This window comes from Prunus dulcis, chromosome 3, assembly GCF_902201215.1.
Source record: "Prunus dulcis chromosome 3, ALMONDv2, whole genome shotgun sequence".
Taxonomy (NCBI): Eukaryota; Viridiplantae; Streptophyta; class Magnoliopsida; order Rosales; family Rosaceae; genus Prunus; species Prunus dulcis.
Window position 1 is genome coordinate 8,304,574 of NC_047652.1, and position 21,892 is coordinate 8,326,465.

General features: G+C 34.9%; 2 protein-coding genes and 1 pseudogene across 2 annotated transcripts; all 3 read right to left on the reverse strand.

Annotated features, from left to right (window-relative positions):
• The window catches only part of LOC117621673, a 7,191-nt pseudogene extending 2,537 nt beyond the window's left edge, over positions 1-4,654 (reverse strand).
• An 822-nt stretch (positions 4,655-5,476) lies between these two features.
• LOC117622097 (protein trichome birefringence-like 43) lies at positions 5,477-10,052 on the reverse strand. The gene is made up of 5 exons (XM_034352636.1): positions 9,730-10,052; positions 7,206-7,377; positions 6,539-6,720; positions 6,248-6,406; positions 5,477-5,783 (listed from the first exon to the last, which is right to left on the reverse strand). The coding sequence occupies exons 1-5, from the start codon at positions 9,993-9,995 to the stop codon at positions 5,483-5,485; spliced, it is 1,080 nt and encodes a 359-aa protein (XP_034208527.1). The 5' UTR covers positions 9,996-10,052; the 3' UTR covers positions 5,477-5,482.
• A 6,703-nt stretch (positions 10,053-16,755) lies between these two features.
• LOC117622588 (protein trichome birefringence-like 43) lies at positions 16,756-19,597 on the reverse strand. Its single transcript, XM_034353322.1, has 5 exons — positions 19,335-19,597; positions 18,721-18,892; positions 17,664-17,845; positions 17,386-17,544; positions 16,756-17,056 (listed from the first exon to the last, which is right to left on the reverse strand). The coding sequence occupies exons 1-5, from the start codon at positions 19,595-19,597 to the stop codon at positions 16,756-16,758; spliced, it is 1,077 nt and encodes a 358-aa protein (XP_034209213.1).
• Between the last annotated feature and the right edge of the window lie 2,295 nt (positions 19,598-21,892).

The window sequence follows — 21,892 nt, forward strand, 5'->3', positions numbered from 1 at the left end:
AGATGACTAGTCAACCGCACAAACCCAGATGACTAGTCAACTATCAAGAACAGAATCCCAGAAAATTTACAGAGATGAAAACCAGAAATTGTTCACCCAGAAACCCACCATTGGGAAAAAACTGGGGGTCATCAACCGACCAGGCAATCCACTAAGTAGAAAAAGATTCTTACAAAGGAACACAAGCAAGCTCAAGAAAAACCTAGATCTATTTAGGAAGATGAGCTATACCTCCTTTGTGCAATCTTCTTCTCCAACTTAGCAAAGCTTGAAGCTCAGTTCTTCATGGCAATGGCAGCTCCTTCTCCAGCTCTTTCATCCCATGGCACTAGCTTGCAAGCTCTAACTCATACAAAAATGAAATTTGGATTCATGGAGAAAATGACCAATTTCTTCAAGAAACCATACTCTTGAAGAAATCAATCTTGAATCTGACCTAGATATATATGATAGAGTGTTTGATCTAGCAAGATGAAGTTTTCATATTTCAAATGCAGTTTTCAAAAAGAAACAATTTGGAAAACTCAAAGATGAAAAATATGAAGGTTACTCTTGAGGAAGAAGAAGCAAAAGTTTGCTATGAAACTTTCCAAAACTTCTCCCCCAAAAGTGACGGCTGCCCAAAGAAGAATTCTTTGGTATTTACACACAAAAGTTTCCTAGGTCAGAATCCCATGTGGCAGCAGAGAGAGAGAAAAAGGAATAGGACAAAAAAGTTGGTTATCAAGCTGGAGAGCAAGGATGACTAGTCATCCAAGAAACAGATGACTAGTCATCATTTTATGAAAACAGTGTAATGCAATGTTATGCAATGCACAATTTACCTTTGTCAATTTGCATGAACCTCCATATGATACTTGTTAGTTAAGAACACCTAGAGAAGCTATTCTCAATCTAAACTTGAGCTTGATAAATAACAATAGAAATCCTATTACAAAGTTGTCAAGGGAAGCCAAAAGAAAAACCCAAAATGCATACATTAACACTCTTCTCGTTTTGAATTGGCTCGGATGATCGTCCACGCTTTAGCACAGATGGTTGTCCACCAGGATTCACAGGAGAGAGTGGTCGAGGACGAGGAGGAAGCGAGTTCTTGCAAGCTCTAAGTTGTACTTGATGACGTTTTTCCTCCCCATCACCAGATGATGAGAGATTATTAAACCTACCATTGCAGATACTCTCACACCTTCTTCCAGACCAAGTCTTCGCCATTAACTCTTTCTGTGTCTTTCTTGATGATGATAAAAAGGAAACCCTAAGTCACCAACTTGATAGAAACCCTAAAGAGAAATACGAAACCCTCGTTTTCAGACAGACTGGCTAGCTAATAGATACCAAAGATCTATCCACTACTTAGAGAAACCCCTCTAACAGTAGGAAAAGTATTGTTTCTTTCAGGGCCTTTGCTTTACTTGGGCTCTAATTAACTAAGAATAATCCAATCAAATACTTGAATAAATAAATTTTTTTTTTCTGAAATCCAATAAAAGATTCCGTGTATCTCAAGCCACTGTTACAGCTGAGGGCATGTTAGTTTATTGCTTTATTATTTTTGTTAGATATTTACTGATCTTTTGCATCGTTTAGGGCACAAAAAGGAATAAGAAAAATATGACTATTACGTACTTCGCTAGTTGGCACGTATTTAGGTGGATATGTCGAAATAGATCTTCATCTCATTCTCTGTCGTGCTTATCATCACATCTCATTATATTCAAAAAAGAATAAATTTTCCTTTATTTTTGGAGTTTTCTTCTTCTCAAAATTTAGTGATGGATTGCGGTGAAATGAGCAAAAAATCTTAATTACGCATCCATAATAGATATAATATTTTAAAAACTAATTTTATGATATATATATAAGAGATATTTATCCATATCTTAGCACTAGTGATATAGATAAACCATACACCATTTAATTTTGATTATTAAATTACTTTAATGCCCTTTTGAGAGTTTTGATTTTTTTATGAGGTTTTGGAGTTAGGCTTGTTTTAAGAAATCGATGGCAGTTTTGTAATTTATAGGAAGTTCGAAGCCTCGTTGTTATGTTGTAAATGGGCTTTGGGTGTGTTTCTAAAGTCCATTTCATATAAAATTTTTTATTTTATTTTATTTTTTATAATTTGGGCCCTTGTATTTGGTATAATAGTGAATCTCCCTTAAAAAAAATCAAACGAAAAGTTCAATAAACTTTATAGTTATGGGTTTTTGACATTCGAACTCAATTAAAGTTCTATAGTTTGGAAAGAAAAAAGAAAAGTAAGTGTAATATTAGTTAGACTTAACATGAGGTCGTCAACGGGGTCTAGTCCAGAAGAAAATGACATTGACTTGCAAACCAGTAGTCCCAAGTTCGAACCCTAATGGCACATTGATAGCGCGTATGAGAAGACCCCCCCACCCCAATATCGTTTGTATAAAAACAAAAAACAAAAACTTAACATAAGGTCTAACAAATTAAGATTATGATGAATTGCATCACATACTTCATTTCGTAAACATTATTTGATTTTTCATTATTGTATGTCGGTTATATTAAAGCAATCGACTCATTGACATATCCTATTCTTAACTCTTTTTTCCATCCTTATCACTTGGACTAAACCCGAGGGCTTAAGTTTTATTTGATTTTCTAAATCCACATAATTAATTAGTTGGTTTTTCTTTGTGTATAGAAGCACATTCCAAGTATCAGGAACTCCGGCCAGACACCAGTGGCTGCAGTCCATGTCCTTGTGACCGCCATGAGACCATACACAGATGGATGCCCATCTATTCTTAGTTGTGAAAGAGTTGTGACATTTAGCAGATGAACTGGGCTTTTCATAGAACGCAGCACTCTTTCTACTACTAATTGTGCTCGATGTGAACCTCTGGATACTGATGCCCAACCATTGGTTTTGTTTGTCCCTCACATCGCTTTGAAGTTGGCTCTCCCCAATCACTTCCACTGAAAAAACATTACAAATATAATCAAATTTGGTGCAAGTGTGCGCCAGTCAAGTGCTATAATCTAGGTGCATTAATAATACTAGGTTAGCATGTCATATGGTGTTACATAAGTGCAAATAAAATAAAAATATAAAAAATATATTACTCCATAGAGCTAGGTAATTGAATATGCATCATTTCATTGGCAAAAATATGACCCTAACCAAGCCCACCAAAATTATTCTACAAAATGTTTCCTTATGCATACAAACCGTACACAATCTCTTACCCTCTTTTTTTTTGGGTCAAAGGTAGGAAGAGGGAAGGGTATTTACTCACACACACTGGTGTCTAAGGGTTTCGAATCTAACTACTAATCTTAGTCCAATCATACCTCTTACCATATATCTAAATATGCTATGTAATCATTTTTTTCATATGTACTATACATTTAAGTAAGAGTTCGTCTGATTAATAGTTCAGATTGCTAGTTTGACAACATCAGATGTATATACATGAGTAGAACCAAAGTCTTACTTATTATGATCTGGGGGAACACCCTGAAAGAAAACTCTTGTTTTTGTTGTGTCCAAATTGTTGTCAATCCATCTTGCCGATGTCTTGAGAGCCCTTTTTCATATGCAACCAAGCGATCCATATCTTTGAACATACGGTCCCCTTCTTGAATAAGATCCTAACTGCAACACATATATATACATACATCATTGTATCATTTGCTTATATATATGGCCAATACACAATAAATTGCAAATATTTTGGCAATTTTGAAAGAATAGGCATTGGAATATTATCGATCTTATGGTTGTTCCTTCCAGTGTGAAGCCACCAATGCCATGAGTTGAAGATCAAGACATCAATTTCCTTCCACATTTTCCCACACTTTCAATAGGGCCAAGTTTAAGAACTCGGCCAGCAGTTGTGGCTATTGTATCAACCAGAAATGCATTCCAAGTGATCATGACCTTGATTTTGTATGCCTGCCAGTTGTGGAACAATATGGTAATTAAATTGCTCAAGTTCCATGATAAAATGGTCTGCTTATAAAAAGCAATTGAGTAATTATTTTTGGATCGATCATTAATAATCAACGAATAATCTTGCATAAATCACAATTTTTTTTTATTTATACAAGCGATACTGAGGAGGGGGGAATCGAACCTATGACTTCAGATACATAAATCACATTCTTTGATCATATAGTGATGTCACTTGCTTAGTGAATTATTAATTAATTGGTAAATGAAGACCTAATGAAGAATTTCACAAAACAAAGGTGGAAATTAATAGGTAGTTAATGAGTCTCACTGGGAATGTGAATGTAGATAGCCCTCCAGTCTTGAACAGTTTATAATGGGCATGTGGGTTTGATGTATGAAGCATACAAGTGAGTGACTGCCATTGGTTCAAACTCAGTGAATCCCCAACAAACATGATGCTCTTCCCTCTAAATCTTTTCAAGAAATCTCCACCGTTGAAACTACATCAAGTCTCAATTCAATCATATCAAAATAGTAGGATCCAGTTGAGAAAATCCCTTTCAGTTTCTTGCTTGTTAAATGTATTTTGGGGTGCTTCTTTTTCTTTTCGTTAAATGTTTCAGTAATCAAAGATGGAAATGATTGGGTAGATGGAAAAGGTAAGTACTACTTAGATTGTTTCCGGACTCTCCATATAAGAAGCTCTTGTGCTACAAATATCATTTTAGAAATAAAGGAAAAAAAGCTCTCTCTTTTTTCTGTGCCTTTAGATGGATCCCTGCATCTATATTCCTAAAATTCCACCCTAAACTCAGGCCTTTGATTATAAACTGTAAAGAAAGAAAAAGGGAAATATAAGTAAATTCCTAAAATTCTTGAAAGGATTTGTTGTTTGTTAACTAAATTAGCTACAATTTCGTTCCTTAAGGCACCCAATTTGCATACGTAAACTACAGATATGTCGAGAAATTTTTGTATGTCATCATGTTACTAATTATTCAAATTATGGCACATGGTGAGTCACATAGACAAGGTCGGACCTAGGATATTTTTTTGTTGGGGGGGGGGGGGGGGGGGGGGGGGGGGGGGGGGTTGGGTAGCCCAAATTAATTACACCTGTGTTGCGTCCCTGAACGTATATACATGTGTTAAAATAGAGGCGCTCTTTGCTTAGCAAAATACTTGTTTAACCTAAGTGCAGAGGTAAAGGCATTGCGAACCGTCACTAATGGCAGCAGAGGAGCCTCTATTTTAGTCCCCTATTTCTTGCTGAGGTGCAAGCTAGGCGAGGAAGACCACCATGTTACGTCCCCTTAGTTGTTTTTTCACATTAAGCTGAAACAACGTCAGTTCGAATTTTAAACCTTGAGTATTCAGTAAAACTATGCAATCAGTCACTAATAAATTTCATAAATACAAGTCTCGGACTCTCAAACCTGATTCACTCTCCCATCCCAGCCCACTGAACCTAATTTGAGCTACCACCTGATAAAAATTTCACATAATGAAACTTTAATTAAATGAATAATTTGTTTGGGATATAAAGAATGCCTAATTTTGAGTAAGAGCTGCATAAAGAAGAACATTCCAAGTATCAGGAACTCCAGCTAAACACCAATGACTGCAGTCCATGCCCCGGTGCCCGCCAAGGCCGTAGACAGATGGGTGCCCATCTTTTCTAAGTTGTGAAAGAGTTGTAACATCCAGCAAATGGACTGGCTTTGACATGCTACGTAACAATTTCTCTACTACTTCCTCTGCTGGATGTGCTTTTCCTGGATAATCTGGACCTGGAAGTGGTTTTGATTGGGCATTGCAGTTTATTGCCTTAGGATCACTCCACTCTGTTGCACTGATGCAAACAACATTGAGTTTGATTAGAAACTGTCACAAACTAGGTTGAATATTTCTTGTTTTACAAAAGGGTGGTAAATATATAGAAATAAGAACACAAGTATTAAGAGATCTCATTGAAGAAATAATAGGTGAAGCTTCCTTCGAACTAATGTGTGCTTTAGAAATGAATGGATTGGAGTTGAGTCCAAGTTAGTCTTTTTGAGATTAATCGTTCTAGACGGGACTTGTAAGATACAATATGTTGGATTATTGTCCAATTTAGTAAGTTTAGTATTCATAAAGTCACCAAACATCTGTCAAGACATTAGTTCAATTTAGTTGAAATAGTCCACTAGGCCGAACCACCAAACCCAGTGACTATGCATTGAGAATATTTTATAGCACGAAAGTATCAATGAAGCAAAGGTGTAGAAATCTTTGAATATTGACTAAGATTAACAGATTGTAAGATATACTTACTTGCTGTGATCTGGAGAAACACCTTGGAAGAAGACCTTGGTTTTGTTGGGATCCACATTGGAATTTACCCAACTAGCCCAAGTGTTCAATGCCTTCTCATATGCAACCAAGCGATTCATGTCCGTGTAAGTTTGTTTCCCCACTTGAATCAAATCCCATCTGCAACATATTAAAAAAAAACAAAAAACAAAAACAAAAGCTCAATTACTTGAACAACATAGAGAAAGAGAGGCAACCAAAAGCTCAAGGAAAGAATAAACCAAATGGAAGAAAGTCAAATAGAGGTCCTACGGTTGCTTTCTTCCGGTGTGAAGCCACCAATGCCACGTGTTGAAGATCAATACCTCGATTCCCAACCACAGTTCCTCATCCTGAGTTGAGATTGAGTCAAGCTTGAGGACTCGGGCACCAGGTGAGGCTACGATATCCACAATAAAGGCATTGCGGGAGAACAACACTTTAAGATTGTATTCCTGCGTCATATGTGGGTTAGGTCAGTTGGTTAGGTCAGTGAGCCTACTGTTTAAATTTGTACCGAAATTTGAATTTTCCTTTTCTATAGATTAGATTAATTTAGACTATCTTTTAATTGACAATCGTCATATAAATTTAACAAAACAAATCTGTCATGTAGTACAAATCATAAAACGCAATTTCTTTATTTAGATTTAATCTTTTGCTAACTAAAAGTTAAAAGAACTTTTTACTTTATTATTTTTCAAATTTGGTACCAATTAAAAATCAATCTTCCTAGTTTCACATGGACAGCAATCATTGTCATACGGACCAAAGTGCAACAAACATAAATATCATTTGGGAACTGACCAAGCAACGTCATATATGGGAAGAAAATCACCACTTGTCAAATTACAAGAATAAAAGATTTTAGAACAGCTGTTTGGATATCTAATCTAGATTCTAATTTGGTTTAAATTGAGAGATATAGTGATAAGCTCACCGGAAACGTGAATGTGGAGAGCCCTCCAGTCCTGACCAGTGTGTATTTGGCCTTTGGAACAGCTGTATGAAGCATGCAAGTAAGTGACTGCCATTGGTTCAAGCTCAACGAGTCCCCAATGAACATGATGCTTTTCCCTCTAAATTCCGTCAAAATTCGACTGCCATCGAATCTGGATCATCAAAGTTTTATAAACAGATCAATAAAGCTGACGGTAGATTTACAAAGATGTGTAAGTTTCATGATTTGGGTAATGCTGTCTTGTCATAAATCTAATCATGTTACGTCACAAAATTGTCAATCAGAATCGCACATTTAAACATAATTTCAAATGACAAATTTGGCAATTACGTCTTATTTTCATGCTCAAAGTAAGAAAAATAATCTACTAGAGTTCATATGGAAACATTTTGTAATATTGCATTTACTTAAAAACCACTATAACTTTGAATTATGGATTATCATGTGTCAAAGAGTTTTACTTGTGCATGCATCAACATACCAAATATACAGATACAATTTGACCATGGTGCTCATATTTACTTGGTGTTGATTACAACTTGTATGAAAGTATGAAAGGAACCCAGGTGCATTGGACTCTCCATTTAGAATGTCAAATGCTAACCACCAATCTCAAATATGTTCGGTAATAATGATGAAATAGGCAAACCCAAATACCACACACACAAACAGAAACAGAAAAAATAGGTAACCCAAATATCTAGAAAAAGAAAATAACCTTGACAATAATAATTGAAGATGATAAAGACAAAAAAAATGTAGAAAATTAGGAGAAGTTGACTAAAAGTCTATGAGGTAGAGCCACAAGTTGTTCAACTCCCAAACAAGCATGTGATTCCAGCCTGGCTAATCAAACACTGGACTGAAATCATATATATATATATATATATATATATATATACAGTCCTGATCTCTTGGACCCCTGTAGTCCAAGAGATTTATGGTCACTCACCGTTGGGTGTAAATTCAACGGTTGACTTGAATCGGGTAATAATCATTTATGTCATATTGCATTTATATATATCATTTTGAACCATTGGATTAATATCCAACGATGGGTGACCATAATTTCTTGGACTCCTGTGGTCCAAGAGATCGGGACTGTATATATATATATACACATGCTTACCTTTGTATATATTTGTAGACAGTCCCGATCTCTTGGACCACAGGAGTCCAAGAGATTGTGGTCACCCACCGTTGGATATTAATTCAATGGTTCAAAATTATATATATAAATGCAATATGACATAAAATGATTATTACCCGATTCAAGTAATAAATGAGTGAACCGTTGAATTTACATCCAACGGTGAGTGACCATAAATCTCTTGGACTACAGGGGTCCAAGAGATCAGGGTCCTGATCTCTTGGACTACAGGTGTCCAAGAGATTTGTGGTCACTCACCGTCGGATATAAATTTAACGGTTCACTCACTCTTGTACTCATTTTAAGAAACTTTTATAAACCATTGGATGTATATCCAACGGTGGGTGACCAAAATCTCTTGGACCATTGTGGTCCAAGAGATCGGGCCTGACAGTTTATATATGTATACAGTGATAGAGATAGGATTTCACATTAGAGGGATCCTTTCACAAAATTTTAAAAAATAATTTGAATAGGAGCATTAGAGCGCTAACCGCTTAATAAGTTAATTCGACACTAACTATTCGTTTTGGCCACTTGATAATATCATTTAATAAATTAATAATATATACATTCATTACAATCATAATTGTAATGAATTATTTATTTATTTTTAGAAACATGAATTTCTTATTTTAAATTTGTCTACATTATTAAAGACTGAACTTAATAATTTATATTCCAACATAAAGAAGAATAAAAATCCCAACACTAAGGTACCCAACTCAATGAACTCATAACATTGCAAAAGACTCGTGAAGATTTAAAAGAAGAAAAAAAAAGGGGTATTTTTCACAGCAAATAATGCATCCAAGAAAGCTATTAAGGACATCCAGTGATTAGACAACGAAGCAATTTGTAGCAAGAGATTTTTCACTGTCACCATTATCTAGTCACATATAGGGTTACTAATTCACTAATGTTATAACACGTGTATATAATTCTTCATAATATTTTTCAAGTCAATAAAATATCAATCATATTATAACATGTGAATTAATGACACCACGTGGCAAAAGATAGTGAAACTCAAACATTTCTCATTCAGAGCTAGTCACGCCTATAACATTGGGAGATAGACCATGAAAGGAAAATTTTAAAAATGGCAACTCAAAAATCATGACCAATAAGATTCTAAATATCATATGTCAAACAGTTTGGCATGTGAAATCTCTTATGGCCAAACAGTTTGGCGCCGGCACAATATGTAAATTTTCAAACTATCAATCTAAACCCTTGATCCAAGAGAATATTTCTTGAATGTGTGTGTTCTAAATTGACACTTCCGCTACGTAAAATGTCGAATATCTAGAAATGTATGTACATATGCATGATGTAGAATGGTATACTTACTTTGGTAAGTTGCAGGCAGAGGGCTGCCATCTATATTTGAGATAGTCTTTGTCCGGGCGGCCGTTCTTTATGCAATCAAACTCGTTTTCGATGAAGGGACAGCTAGGCGCGGCATAAAAAGGATATGAATCATCAAAAACCCAATTGCCATGAGAAACATCACAGCCGTTGATATCACTTCCTACAAGCCCTCCATGAACTGGTTGATACAGAACAGAAAGCACAAGCAGTGCTATTGTTGTAGCACCAACTGCAAAAGCATCCATGAGGTCAAAGAGAGAGATTAGAAGGTTGGTGCAACTCACAGGGTATATAAGCACATATAATATAATGCAATAATGTGCATGTATATGGTCTTTCCACGCATATATGGATAGATAATGACATAAAGAGATTACTGATGTGTGTGTGTGTGTGCGCTTGTGTGTGTGTGTGTGTGTGAGAGAGAGAGAGAGAGAGAGAGAGAGAGGGACATTTTCTAGGTTGGTTCTGGTGGGGTCACAGCCACCAAAGGTTTAGGCGAAATATTAAGGTTACTTCTAGCTGTGGGTGGCCAATTGTTTATGCTAATGATTGACAACGATTAAAATATAAGCAATAACATATTTAATTTTATTGTACTCATATATAATGTCGACAAACAATAGTAACCAAGTGTGACCAGACTTTTCACATATTATAATTACTAAATGACGTAGTGTGAGGTGATGACCTCGTTAAGTTCAATTTAAAAATTTCTAAGAAGGCGTTTAGTTTGTGGGAAAAAGGATTTGGGAATGGAAAATCATTTCCACTTCCATGTTTGGTAACTTCCAGACTTGCGACATGGAAAAAAAAAAGAAGGGAAAGAAAAGTGTTTACAATAGTGATGCTCTAATAAAATAGCTTGATTTTATTCTTCTATTTTCAGTTATGCCGTGATTAACGAATTTGCACCATCTACATGTTATAATTGAAACCGTTCACTTTTTAGATCACAATTCATTTATGTGAAATGGGGCTTGGGAATGGGAAATCTTTTGATTTTTCATATTTGGTAAGTTTAGTCTAGGCATAGGAAATGGTTGTCTGGTGGGAAAATAGGGGTGAAAATGAAACCCTCCAACTCCCATGGGTTTTATTTTCCTTTCCCATCGGAAATTAAGGCCAACATGTACATTTTCCATGGTCATTTTGTTCCTATTAACAATTTTGAATTGCAATATAGCATTCAATGCATTTTTTTAAATATAATATGGCTCTAATAAAATAGAATAATGCTACTCTTACCACATTTATATACCACATTCTCATACCACCTTATGTGGCAGATGAGGTGGATAACACATCAATTAAAATTAATTTAATGTTTTCTTATCTTTTATGATTTATTGACACTTTTCAAGATTTTGTATTCTGTTACTTATGAATGTGATATGAATTACAATATCTAATTCTTATCACTGCAAAGATAACAATACAAAGAACAATGCAAGGAGAAATCAAGACCTAAAGATCTTGACTCCATCTCTTATACATTTGACAGAGGGTTTGAAGATGTTAAATTCTTATACAATTAATGGAGAACTAGAATTTACTTAGTTCTTATTCAGTAATGTAAGGACCAGAAGATCTTTAGATTTCAAACCTTATAATATAAGTATGTTAGTGGACTTGAAGTTCCCCAATTCTTAAAAAGCAAATGAAGACCTGAAGCTCTTGGATTCATTTTTCGTTGGAACCGGAAGTTTCAACAATTTATTTTATTGCAATATTTTAATTTTTGTTGTATTTTATTTTTATTTAGTTCTTTTCTTTAGTTTTATTTTTATTTTGTGCAAGGACCCGAAGTCCCTAAGTTATATAATTAAATACGAAGTCTTTTAGTTCTCAATCCATATAATATCTATATAAGGGCTTTGAGTTCTGCAATTCTCAGAAAGTAAATCAGGACTTGGAGTTCTTTGATTTTTCTTTAACTTCGAACCAGAAGTTCTAACAATTTATTTTATTTTATTATTTTAATTTTAATTTTAATTTTATTGTTTTATTCAGTTATTTATTTTTATTTCAATTTTATATTTAAGGACCTAAAGTTCCTCATATGACCCGACTTTCAAATATCTTAGAACCCGAAGTTCTTATTATGTATAATCCAAACTATAAGTTTCGGCCACATATGCATTAAAATAGGTAAATTCTAGAACCTAAAGTTCTAATTGTGTCAACCTTTAAATTGATATTTCAACAAGTGTATATGTATTATGATTTTGGGCTAGAATATATATATACATCATGCTAAAATTATTATTAAACATAATACACTAACGTTATTTACTTTTTTGGTTATATTTAACTCCAACCAATAACATTGTCGTGTTTAAAACAAATAAAAAACCAATAAAGTTGGCGCTTGCTTCCAAAAAAGAAAATGGGAATAATGGGCATGCGCATTAGACATATAACCTAGGATGGTAATTGTCTGCTTTTGAATATTTTTTTTTACTTTGGGTGATTTATTTAATATAATTAATTTGTTTCTTTTGTTTTGTTTTCAACAATTATATATTAGAGTTGTGTATTTTTCAACATTGTGCTCCTATTGTTGATTGACTTTTTTATTATAATGTATTTTGGGATTGACTATAGAAGGAAGCTCGTGGCATGGTGGCTGGCCAGAATCCGATTTCGGAGTGCTCTGGTTGGAGTGTTGCTTGTGGTTGGTTAGTGTTCTTGATATGTGCTATGATGGGGCTCCTGGGATAGTGGTCTAGGCTTTTAGAAATTTAGAATAAGGGGTTGAATTGAATGGTACTAGGCATTTTTTTTATTTTTTATCTAGGCTTTTTATCTTTTAGCTATTGGGAGAATAATTGGATTGAATTGAATCCAATATTGTGTGAGCAGTCAATGCATGCATAGTAAGAGTGTTTGTTTTGGTCCATGGAGAAGCAATCGGAGAATCGATGCTGGCAGAATAGATCTTCGTCTCCTGTGGTAATTCAGAACTTATGTTAATTATTGTGGTTTTTTTGAATCTGATATGGTCTGATTTTTAGGTTATGTGATTGAATTATTTGGAAATGGGCTTTTCTTGAGATTTTTTTGTTTAATTTCAGTGGTGTTGTTTTGAGATTTGAACTGTGGCTGCTTTGTTGTGTTTTGAGTTCGTTTATGAATCTATTAGAGTGGTAGCTAGGATAGCAGATTGATCATCCAAGGGAAATTTCCTCATGTGCTTTAGCATTTCCAATTGCTGAAAAATATTTACTTCTAGTGCTTTAGAAACATCCACCTTTACCATTATATTTGTTATATTTGAACAGATATTACCTGCTCCTGTAATTTTTCTTGACTATGCATCCTTTCCGCAAATTCATCTGCTCCAAGCTCAGCTTCATAACAGGCCATCTCTTCCCTGTCATTCCATAGATGAGTAGTACTAACAACAACATACAATACAAACATCCGAACCTTTCTTGTTATCCTTCCCCACCTTTTAAAGGTAAGATTTGTTGTTTTAGCTCAATATCTAAGGCTAACACACATGAGCACAAGGCTTACAAGTTACAAGACTCTAGAATCCAATGAACTCAAACATTCCTTGTGATTGTTACTTCAAAAGGCAATAAGAAATAAACACTGACCAGAATTTTTAACTTCAAAAAATGGGCATAAGAGGATTTGGAAACTGCATGCAGTTTTAACTTCAAAAATGGGCAGGGGAGGATTTGGAGGCAGGGTACCATTGTGTCAGTTGTTAGTTTATATTGTTATTTCAAAAATAGGCAGAGGAGGATTGAAATTATTGAGATTAATTTGCATGCATTTGATGTCTATCATGTCTGTGTTTTTTGTGAAATTAAGTTTTTGCGGTTTCATTATGGAGAATGCAATAATTTTGTGTGTGCCTTATGTTCAACATTCAGATATATATTTATATTTGTGATTATTGGCTGATTATTGGGTGTAGTTCAAAGGATTCTTCTGCAGCTCAGTTAGGCATAGCACAATGTTCTTCTTTGTACTTGTGGAGTTTGTTGTCTAAATTATTTAGTTTGCAGCAATGCATATTTCAATTTTGTTTTGTTTCTAGCTATATTTTCAATTTCGTCCTGGAAACTTGAGATCATATTGCGGTTCTTAGGATAGAGATGCTTGTTGTTTATGACATCACTGTCTTGTGATATTTCGCAATACCGTTTAAGCTTTAGTTCAATAAAATTTTATACAGAATATGCATTGTAGTTTTGCACAAACTACATTGCAGTTTCGGTAATTACAATTGGATTTTTGCTCTTTCCTTGGCCTTCAACCTCACCAATTTGAAGAGTAGAGGCTACCCATATGAGGAATTGGGTGGGCAAGAGAAGAGTAGAACTACCCAAGAACAAGAGAACTCAAAATTGGACTTTTGGAAACTGCATTGCAGTTTTCATTTAATTACAATTGGATTTTTGCTCTTTTCTTGGCCTTCAACCTCATCAATTTGAAGAGTAGAGGCTAGGAATTGGGTGGGCAAGAGAAGAGTAGAACTACCTAAGAGCAAGGGAACTCAAAATTGGACTTTTGGAAACTGGAAATTGCATTGCAGTTTTCATTTAATTACAATTGTTTTTGTAGCTGTTTTTGTTTTTGTTTTTGTTTTTGTTTTTTTTAACATAGTTGAAATCTACATTGTATTTTTGTTGAAGTTTCTGTTTTTATTTGCAGTTTTTGTGTGAATAAGTGTTGAAATGATTATTTTTTTTAATAATTAAACCGTTGATTGTTTATATAAATATTGTATAACTGAATAAATATTACAAAATCAAGTTTGGTGTAGTAGTTTGTGAGTGAGCCTTCCTCCTTTAAGGGTCAAGGTTCGAGTCCATTCAATGACACAAAATGTGGTGGCTGGTGGTGGGATTCCGGCGGTGATTGTTGGCTAGATATAGACATGTGGCATAGTATGCTTGCCTTAGAAGAAGTAGCATTGTGTGTAATTTTGATATTTTTTAATGATATTTTTGTAAAATTAGGTATTACATTTTGGTGCTAATTAGATTTGTATTCCTATCCAAATTAATAAATTATATTATGTTTTATTAAAGCTCTTTGGTTTTAACCTTAAAGTTGACGTGTTTTAAAATCAATAAAGTTGTCGCTTGCTTCCAATAAGGACAATGAGAATAATGTAGAGCATGGCATACACAATGGACAGATAACCTAGGATGGTGATTGGCTGCCCTTGGGTTTATTTACAAGCCTAGTCGACAAACAATAGTACCCAATGTGACCAGACTTTTCACATATTATAATTAGTAAATGATGTAGTGTGTGATGTGACTTTGTTAGGTTCAATTCAAAAGTTTCTAATAAAGCGTTTAGTTCGTGGAAAAGGGGATTTGAGAATGGAAAATTATTTCCACTTGCATGTTTCGTAACTTCCATACTTGCGACATGACCAAAAAAAAAGAGGGAAAGTAAAAAGTTTTTACAACTGTGATGTTCTAATAAAATTAAATCCAGCTTGATTTTATTCTTCTATTTTCAGTTATGATGTGGTTAACGAATTTGCACTATATACATGTCGTAATTGAAACTCTTATCATTTTCTTGATCACAATTTAAAGGTCATTTCTGCAAAATGGGACTTGAGAATGGGAAATATCATGTTTGGTAAGTCCAAGCATGGGAAATGGTTGATTGATACATGAAAAAATAGGTGTGAAAATGAAACCCTCCACCCCCCATGGGTTTCATTTTCCCTTCCCATGGGAAACTAAAGCCTGCAATAAATGCACATTTGATTCATGATCATTTTGTTCCCATTAACGATTTTGAATTACAATATAACATTAAATGCATTTTTTATATATCTAATATGGGTATAATTGAAAAATTAAATAAACTTTGTTTTGCATTTTTTTGCAAACCAAACATGGGAAAGGAAATAAAGTGTTATTTCCTAACTATTTTTCTAGGATTACAAAACATGAGAAATGAATCTTCCATTTCCCATTACTTGGAAAAAGACATGAAAAATATTTCCCATCATTCAAAAGCTATTAACTAGCTTTCGGACTCCTGATACTGACCAAAAGACATGTTGAGACTTAAAATTGTTCTTCATGAGGTTATTATAGCACAATTTGTTTTCGGTTATATGGTTCTTTTTAATTCAAAAATTGGCCTATTAAAAAAATAAAATAAAAGAAATTTAGATATGATGGGCTGCATGAGATTGGGTTAATGGGTCTGGCCCATAATATAGTTTGGGTATACCGGTTGCGTAGAGGCATGTACTTCATTTCTATTTTGTTACAAGGCCATGGATCCTCTACAGTTAAAATCATGGATGAGTTAATCAGTTGTTTTCTCTTTGATTCCTTCAAATCAGTTGTTTTCTCTTTGATTCCTTCTGTTTTCGTCAACTGTTTTCAATGTCATTTCCTTCCTATATTGATGGTGACCACCTTGGAATGACAGATGCCTGAAATCTTTTAAGAGTGGAAGCAAAAAAAGTTGCAGAGAAGGTGTTTGATGAAATGGGGAAGTCTAACAAGTGTTAAGTTCTACTTCTGGTTTACTCATTCCGCAAACCCTCTTCTTTACAAGGCTTCTATTAGTTACTTCTGGTATAATATTAACAGTCTTTTTCATCAGAGGTCTTCAGCTTGGGAATTTATTGGCTGCATTGATTTGACTTCATGGTGGATGTCAAGAGGAGACAAGGTATGATATTAATGTTTCACTTTTCTTATCAATGCAGTTGTAGGGTCTTGTAGTAGCCCATCATAAAGTATGGCCTCTGTATGTCCAAGAACAAATGAAGGAAATGAAAACAGAGAGCTCAAACATGAAAACTGAAATGTATTTCACTAATTATGTAAAAACATTATTAATGTATTTCACTAATACAAAAGACCCTATAACCTTATTAACTCTCATAGCTAACTACCTCATTTGGACTAATATTTGACATAATCAAGCCTTGTTTTTAAAAGAATCTAAAAATCTATTTACGGACTATAATTATTTATCTCCAATTTTTGTAAAGAATGCCTAATTTTGAGTAAGAGCTGCATAAAGAAGCACATTCCAAGTATCAGGTACTCCGGCTAAACACCAATGGGTGCAGTCCAAGCCCCTGTGCCCACCAAGGCCGTAGACAGACGGGTGCCCATCTTTTCTAAGTTGTGAAAGAGTTGTAACATTCAGCAAATGGACTGGCTTTGACATGGTACGTAACACTTTCTCTACTACTTTCTCTGCTGGATGTGCTTCTCCTGGATAGTTTGGACCTGGTAGTGGTTCTGATTGTGCACTGCAGTTATTTGCTTGAGGATCACCCCACTCTCTTCCACTGAGAGACATCAAAGATTGAGTTTAATTAGAAACTATAAGAAACAGAAGTAAGATAGTAGTTTGGCTTAATTAATAGTATAGATAAGCTGTAACATAAGTATCAGCAGATTTCATTGAAGAAGTAATTACAATTAAGCTAAAACGCTTCCTCCGAACTAATATCTGCTTTAGAAACTACAATATCCTTGAAGCTGGTGTGTGTTGGTATTGTGTTCGAATGATTTTAAGTTACCTAAATAGCCTTGATGCTTAACCAATGTCTAGGAATCTAAATCTTGACTAGGCACTTGTATAAAGGCTATTATCATACATTGTTGAGATACTTACTTGCTATGATCTGGAGAAACACCCTGGAAGAAGACCTTGGTTTTGTTAGAGTCCACATTGGAGTCTACCCATGTTGCCCAAGTGTGCAGTGCCTTCTCATATGCAACCAAGCGATCCATGTCCTTATAAGTTTCATTCCCCACTTGAATAAAGTTCCATCTGCACCACATTTAAAAACAAAAGCTCAATCACTTGCAGAACATAGAGATAGTGGCAACCAAAAGCTCTAGGAATGAATGAACCAAATTGGAGATAGGAAAGTCAAATGGGGTTCCTACGGTTGCTTTCTGCCGGTGTGAACCCACCAATGCCACGTGTTGAAGATCAATACGTCGACTCCCAACCACAGTTTGTCATCTTGAGTTGAGATTGAGTCAAGTTTTAGGATTCGGCCATCAGGTGTGCGTACAATGTTCACAATTAAGGCATTGCGGGAGAACAACAGTTTAACATTGTATTCCTGCAAATTGTAAAATAGGTATTCATAATGTAAGTATTTTGTAAAACTAATTAAAAAGTGTTCAAAACTTAAGAAAAGGAGTAGTTGGGTCTCACTTCTTTCAATTATCTGATAAATAAATGTGAATTATGTAGGTATTACATTGTTTTTCATGTTTAGTAACCTAACTAGATATGTCCCAGTACTCATTTAGAAATGAGAAGCTACATGATGACCTCATATGTGCCCAATTCATGACTTCATGATTATAAACACTCAATGTTGCATTAAAGTCCAACTTTGGAAGAGATCTATTTCGCTAATCATCATACTAAATTGACTAGTTCTATATGGGCAGCAATCATTGTCATACGGACCAAAGTGCAGCAAACATAATGATTTCGCAAATGAACCGAACAATAGCATATAAGAAACTCTCAATTATATATATATATATATATATATATATATGTACAGGGAGTTTCAATTGAGGGATCTTTCAAATAAACTTATTTGAGGGACATCCTTGTAGGGCCCACTCAGTATTGCATTTCACTAATCCAAACCGTCTATTTTGTAGATACTCATTCAAATATCGTCTCTGTAAAAAATCACTTGAATCCGATATCGTTTGACCACTCAATTGAATTATTGAAATTTTAGTACTTTCTTGAAGCACCATGTTCATTGATTTTGTAGGACACAATTGAATATTGAAACGGTTTTCGATTTGTCTAATTTTTTGAAGGATGATCTATGAATGTAGACTTAAAAAATAGATGGTTTGGATCGTTGAAAAAAAATTCGTAGGAGACCCTGAATGGTGTTCCTCAAATAATTTGAGAGATCCTTCAGTAAAATGGATATGTCAAGTTGAGAGATAGTGATAATCTCACCGGGAATGTGAATGTGGAGAGTCCTCCAGTCCTGACCGATGTGTATTTGGCCTCTGGAACAGATGTATAAAGCATGCAGGTAAGTGACTGCCATTGGTTCAAACTCAACGAGTCCCCAATAAACATGACGCTTTTCCCTCTAAGTTCTGTCAACAAACGACTACCATTGAATCTGCATCATAAAAGTTTTATACACAGATCAATATCATCTTATAAATCAATACCAAAGTTTTTTGATGTCTAAAGTAGATGCTAGAGTTACAAGATGTGTAAATTGCATAATTTGCATAAATGTATCATCTTATGTCACAAGACTCTGAATCTGGATCGGACATTTCAAATTCGTACATTCCATATGGTCAGTTTGGCAACTTAGTATTGAACAAAGGCAATCCTAGAACTAGAAGTTCTTTACACCTTGTATAGAAGTATGCAAAGAACCAAAGTGCAAAGATCCAAAAACATATAAGGAAAAAAGGAAAAAAAAGATCCAAACTCGACGAAAAAATTGAGGATGAAGTTTCATTTGAATGTATAGTCCACTTTGACACTTTGGTGATAGATATGACATGTATAAATGCATTAAATGTGATGTAGATTAAAGGTATACGTACCTTGGTAAGCTGCAGGCAGAGGGCTGCCATCTATATTTGAGGTAGTCTCTATCAGGGCGACCATTCTTTACGCAGTCAAACACTTTCTCAAGGAAGAGGCAGCTAGGCGCGGCATAAAGAGGATATGAATCATCAAAAACCCAGTTGCCTTGAGAAACATCACAGCCGTCGATATCACTCCCTACAAGTCCTCCATGCACTTCTTGATGCAGAACGGAAAGTACAAGCAGTACTAGCGTAGCACCAACTGCAAAAGCATCCATGATATCAGAGAGACAGACAGATAGAAAGAGAGACTAGAAGGTTGGCCCAACTCACAAGGTAATATACCTATACATACATATATATACGCACAGAGAGAACATGAAATGGAAGAATGTACATGTGTGGTGAATGTTATGAGATGTTTTAATTTATGTGCTTGTGGTTGCAATTAAGTCTTCCATAATCAAGGAAATTATAGAGATTGGGATTTGGTTTCTTTTCTGGTGTTGGTATGTATGGACAGAGAAAGAGAAGAGAAGGAAGGAAGTGAAAGGGAGGGAGATGGGAGTTTCAAAATGGGTTGGTGGAATTAGAGAGAATGTAGATATCTAGGAGGGGACATATTGTAGCTGTCATAGGTTGGTTTTGGTAGGGCAACAGTCACCAAAGGGTTAGCCCAAAGATTATGGTCAATTAATTAGCTGTCCAATTGTTTCACATATAGTAATTGACTTGTTAGAAATAAATGAGTCTTCGAATGAACAAATAATTCCACGCGGTTAGATTTTCTTTTGGAATGTTCTTCCATTTCGGCTATGCTAATTTGCCTTTCTAATTTTTTCTAACAAAAAAGAAATTTTACTGTAATATAACTCTCTTATGATGTCTTAGAAAATCGATTTGGGGACGATTAAGAATAATTGTTTTTTATGCCATGCAAACAGGTGACCTGTATTCGACCAGAAAAAGAAGATGGGACCTCTAGTAGAAGCCATGACTCCTATAACAGAAAAAAGAATTGCCGTGGAAGACAAGTAACCTTTTTAAAAGGATGGAAAAAGAAAATGAAAAAAAAGTTTTAATATACTATATGTTTAAAAGGTAAAATAAAAGAGACTTACTCATACTAATTCCACTAAACGTACGCATTCTTGCAAAGCTTTACTCACTCGACCAATGCACCTTCACCTTCTCAAAAGAAAGGCTCGAAGAACTACTATGGATGATGATATGAAATATGAAAACAATAGCAGCCCCTGCCTGCTTTTATATTAGCCAATTCCAAACTCAAATAGAGTTGTTGTATAAAAGGGTCAAAAGAACTATGTACAACGAGTTTTGCATGCATTGATTGAAACATTTTCAAAAATAAAGTAAACCAATCCAATAATGAATTGGATTAACAATAAGACATCCATGTCAATTGAAGAATTTATAGAATACTACAATAGTATGGTTACGTGTTATAATATAGGTGGACGACAAGGTTTATTTTCCTCCTTTTATAAAATAGCATCAATACATATTCATTTATATTATAACATATGTACAAAATGTACCATGTAATCATACTACCGTAGTATTTCACAATCACTTGTCAATAAGGAATCGAATTAAGAATCCTACGTCACTAAGGAATCATCCTTCTTTTTTTAAGTTTCATTTTTTTTTTTTAAATTCTAATGTAAGGGGAGATTGAACTCGATATAAAGGGGCAAGCACAATGCCTCAGCCAACTAGCCTAACCCACATATATGAGAAATTCTTGTCTTTTAAGTTACTAATAAAATGTGCACAAAACACCAATATGACCAATCTTTTGGTGACCTTGGAATGGCAGATGCCTGAATCCTGTAAGAGTGGAAGCCAAAAAAGTTGCAGAGAAGGTGTTTGATGAAATGGGGACGAGAAGACTTGCCTCTAACAAATGTTAAGTCCTATTTCTGGTTTACTCATTCTGCAAAGCCTTTTTTCTTCTTTACAAGTTTCTGAATATCAAGTCTTTTTCATGAGACGTCTTCAGACTGGGAATTTATTGGGTGCTCCTGTTGAAGAATGGACAGTTGGTGGAATTGCATTGATTCGACTTCATAAAGGATGTCAAGAGGAGACAAGGTACGAAGAAATTTATCATTCACTGTTCTTATTAATGCAGTTGTAGGTCATAAGTTCAATCTGAAGTGTACACGGATGGCACGCTTGCATACAGCCATAAATTCAAGAAGCGCGCCAATGAGTTGCTGCAGTTCCTGCGACCACAACCTTGTTGCAGGCTCACCAGACAGGAAAGCAGTGCACACACTCGGTACCCCGTTGTTAACCTGCAAATAGAAAGTAGAGAAATCTGATCAGTTATATATAGAGATAATTTGAACGGAGTAAGCAACTGATACAGTATTGGTTCAGAAAAACGGAGTTTTGAGAACAAAGTTCAACCTGAACTGCAACACTGACTTGAAGAATTCCCTATAGGGTCTGGAAACGTGGGAGTTGATCCCCTTCAGAACTGCGAGGCTCTTCAAGTTCATTTTGTAAAGCAGCTGTCCGACTTTCAATCATTCCCAATGGCATTT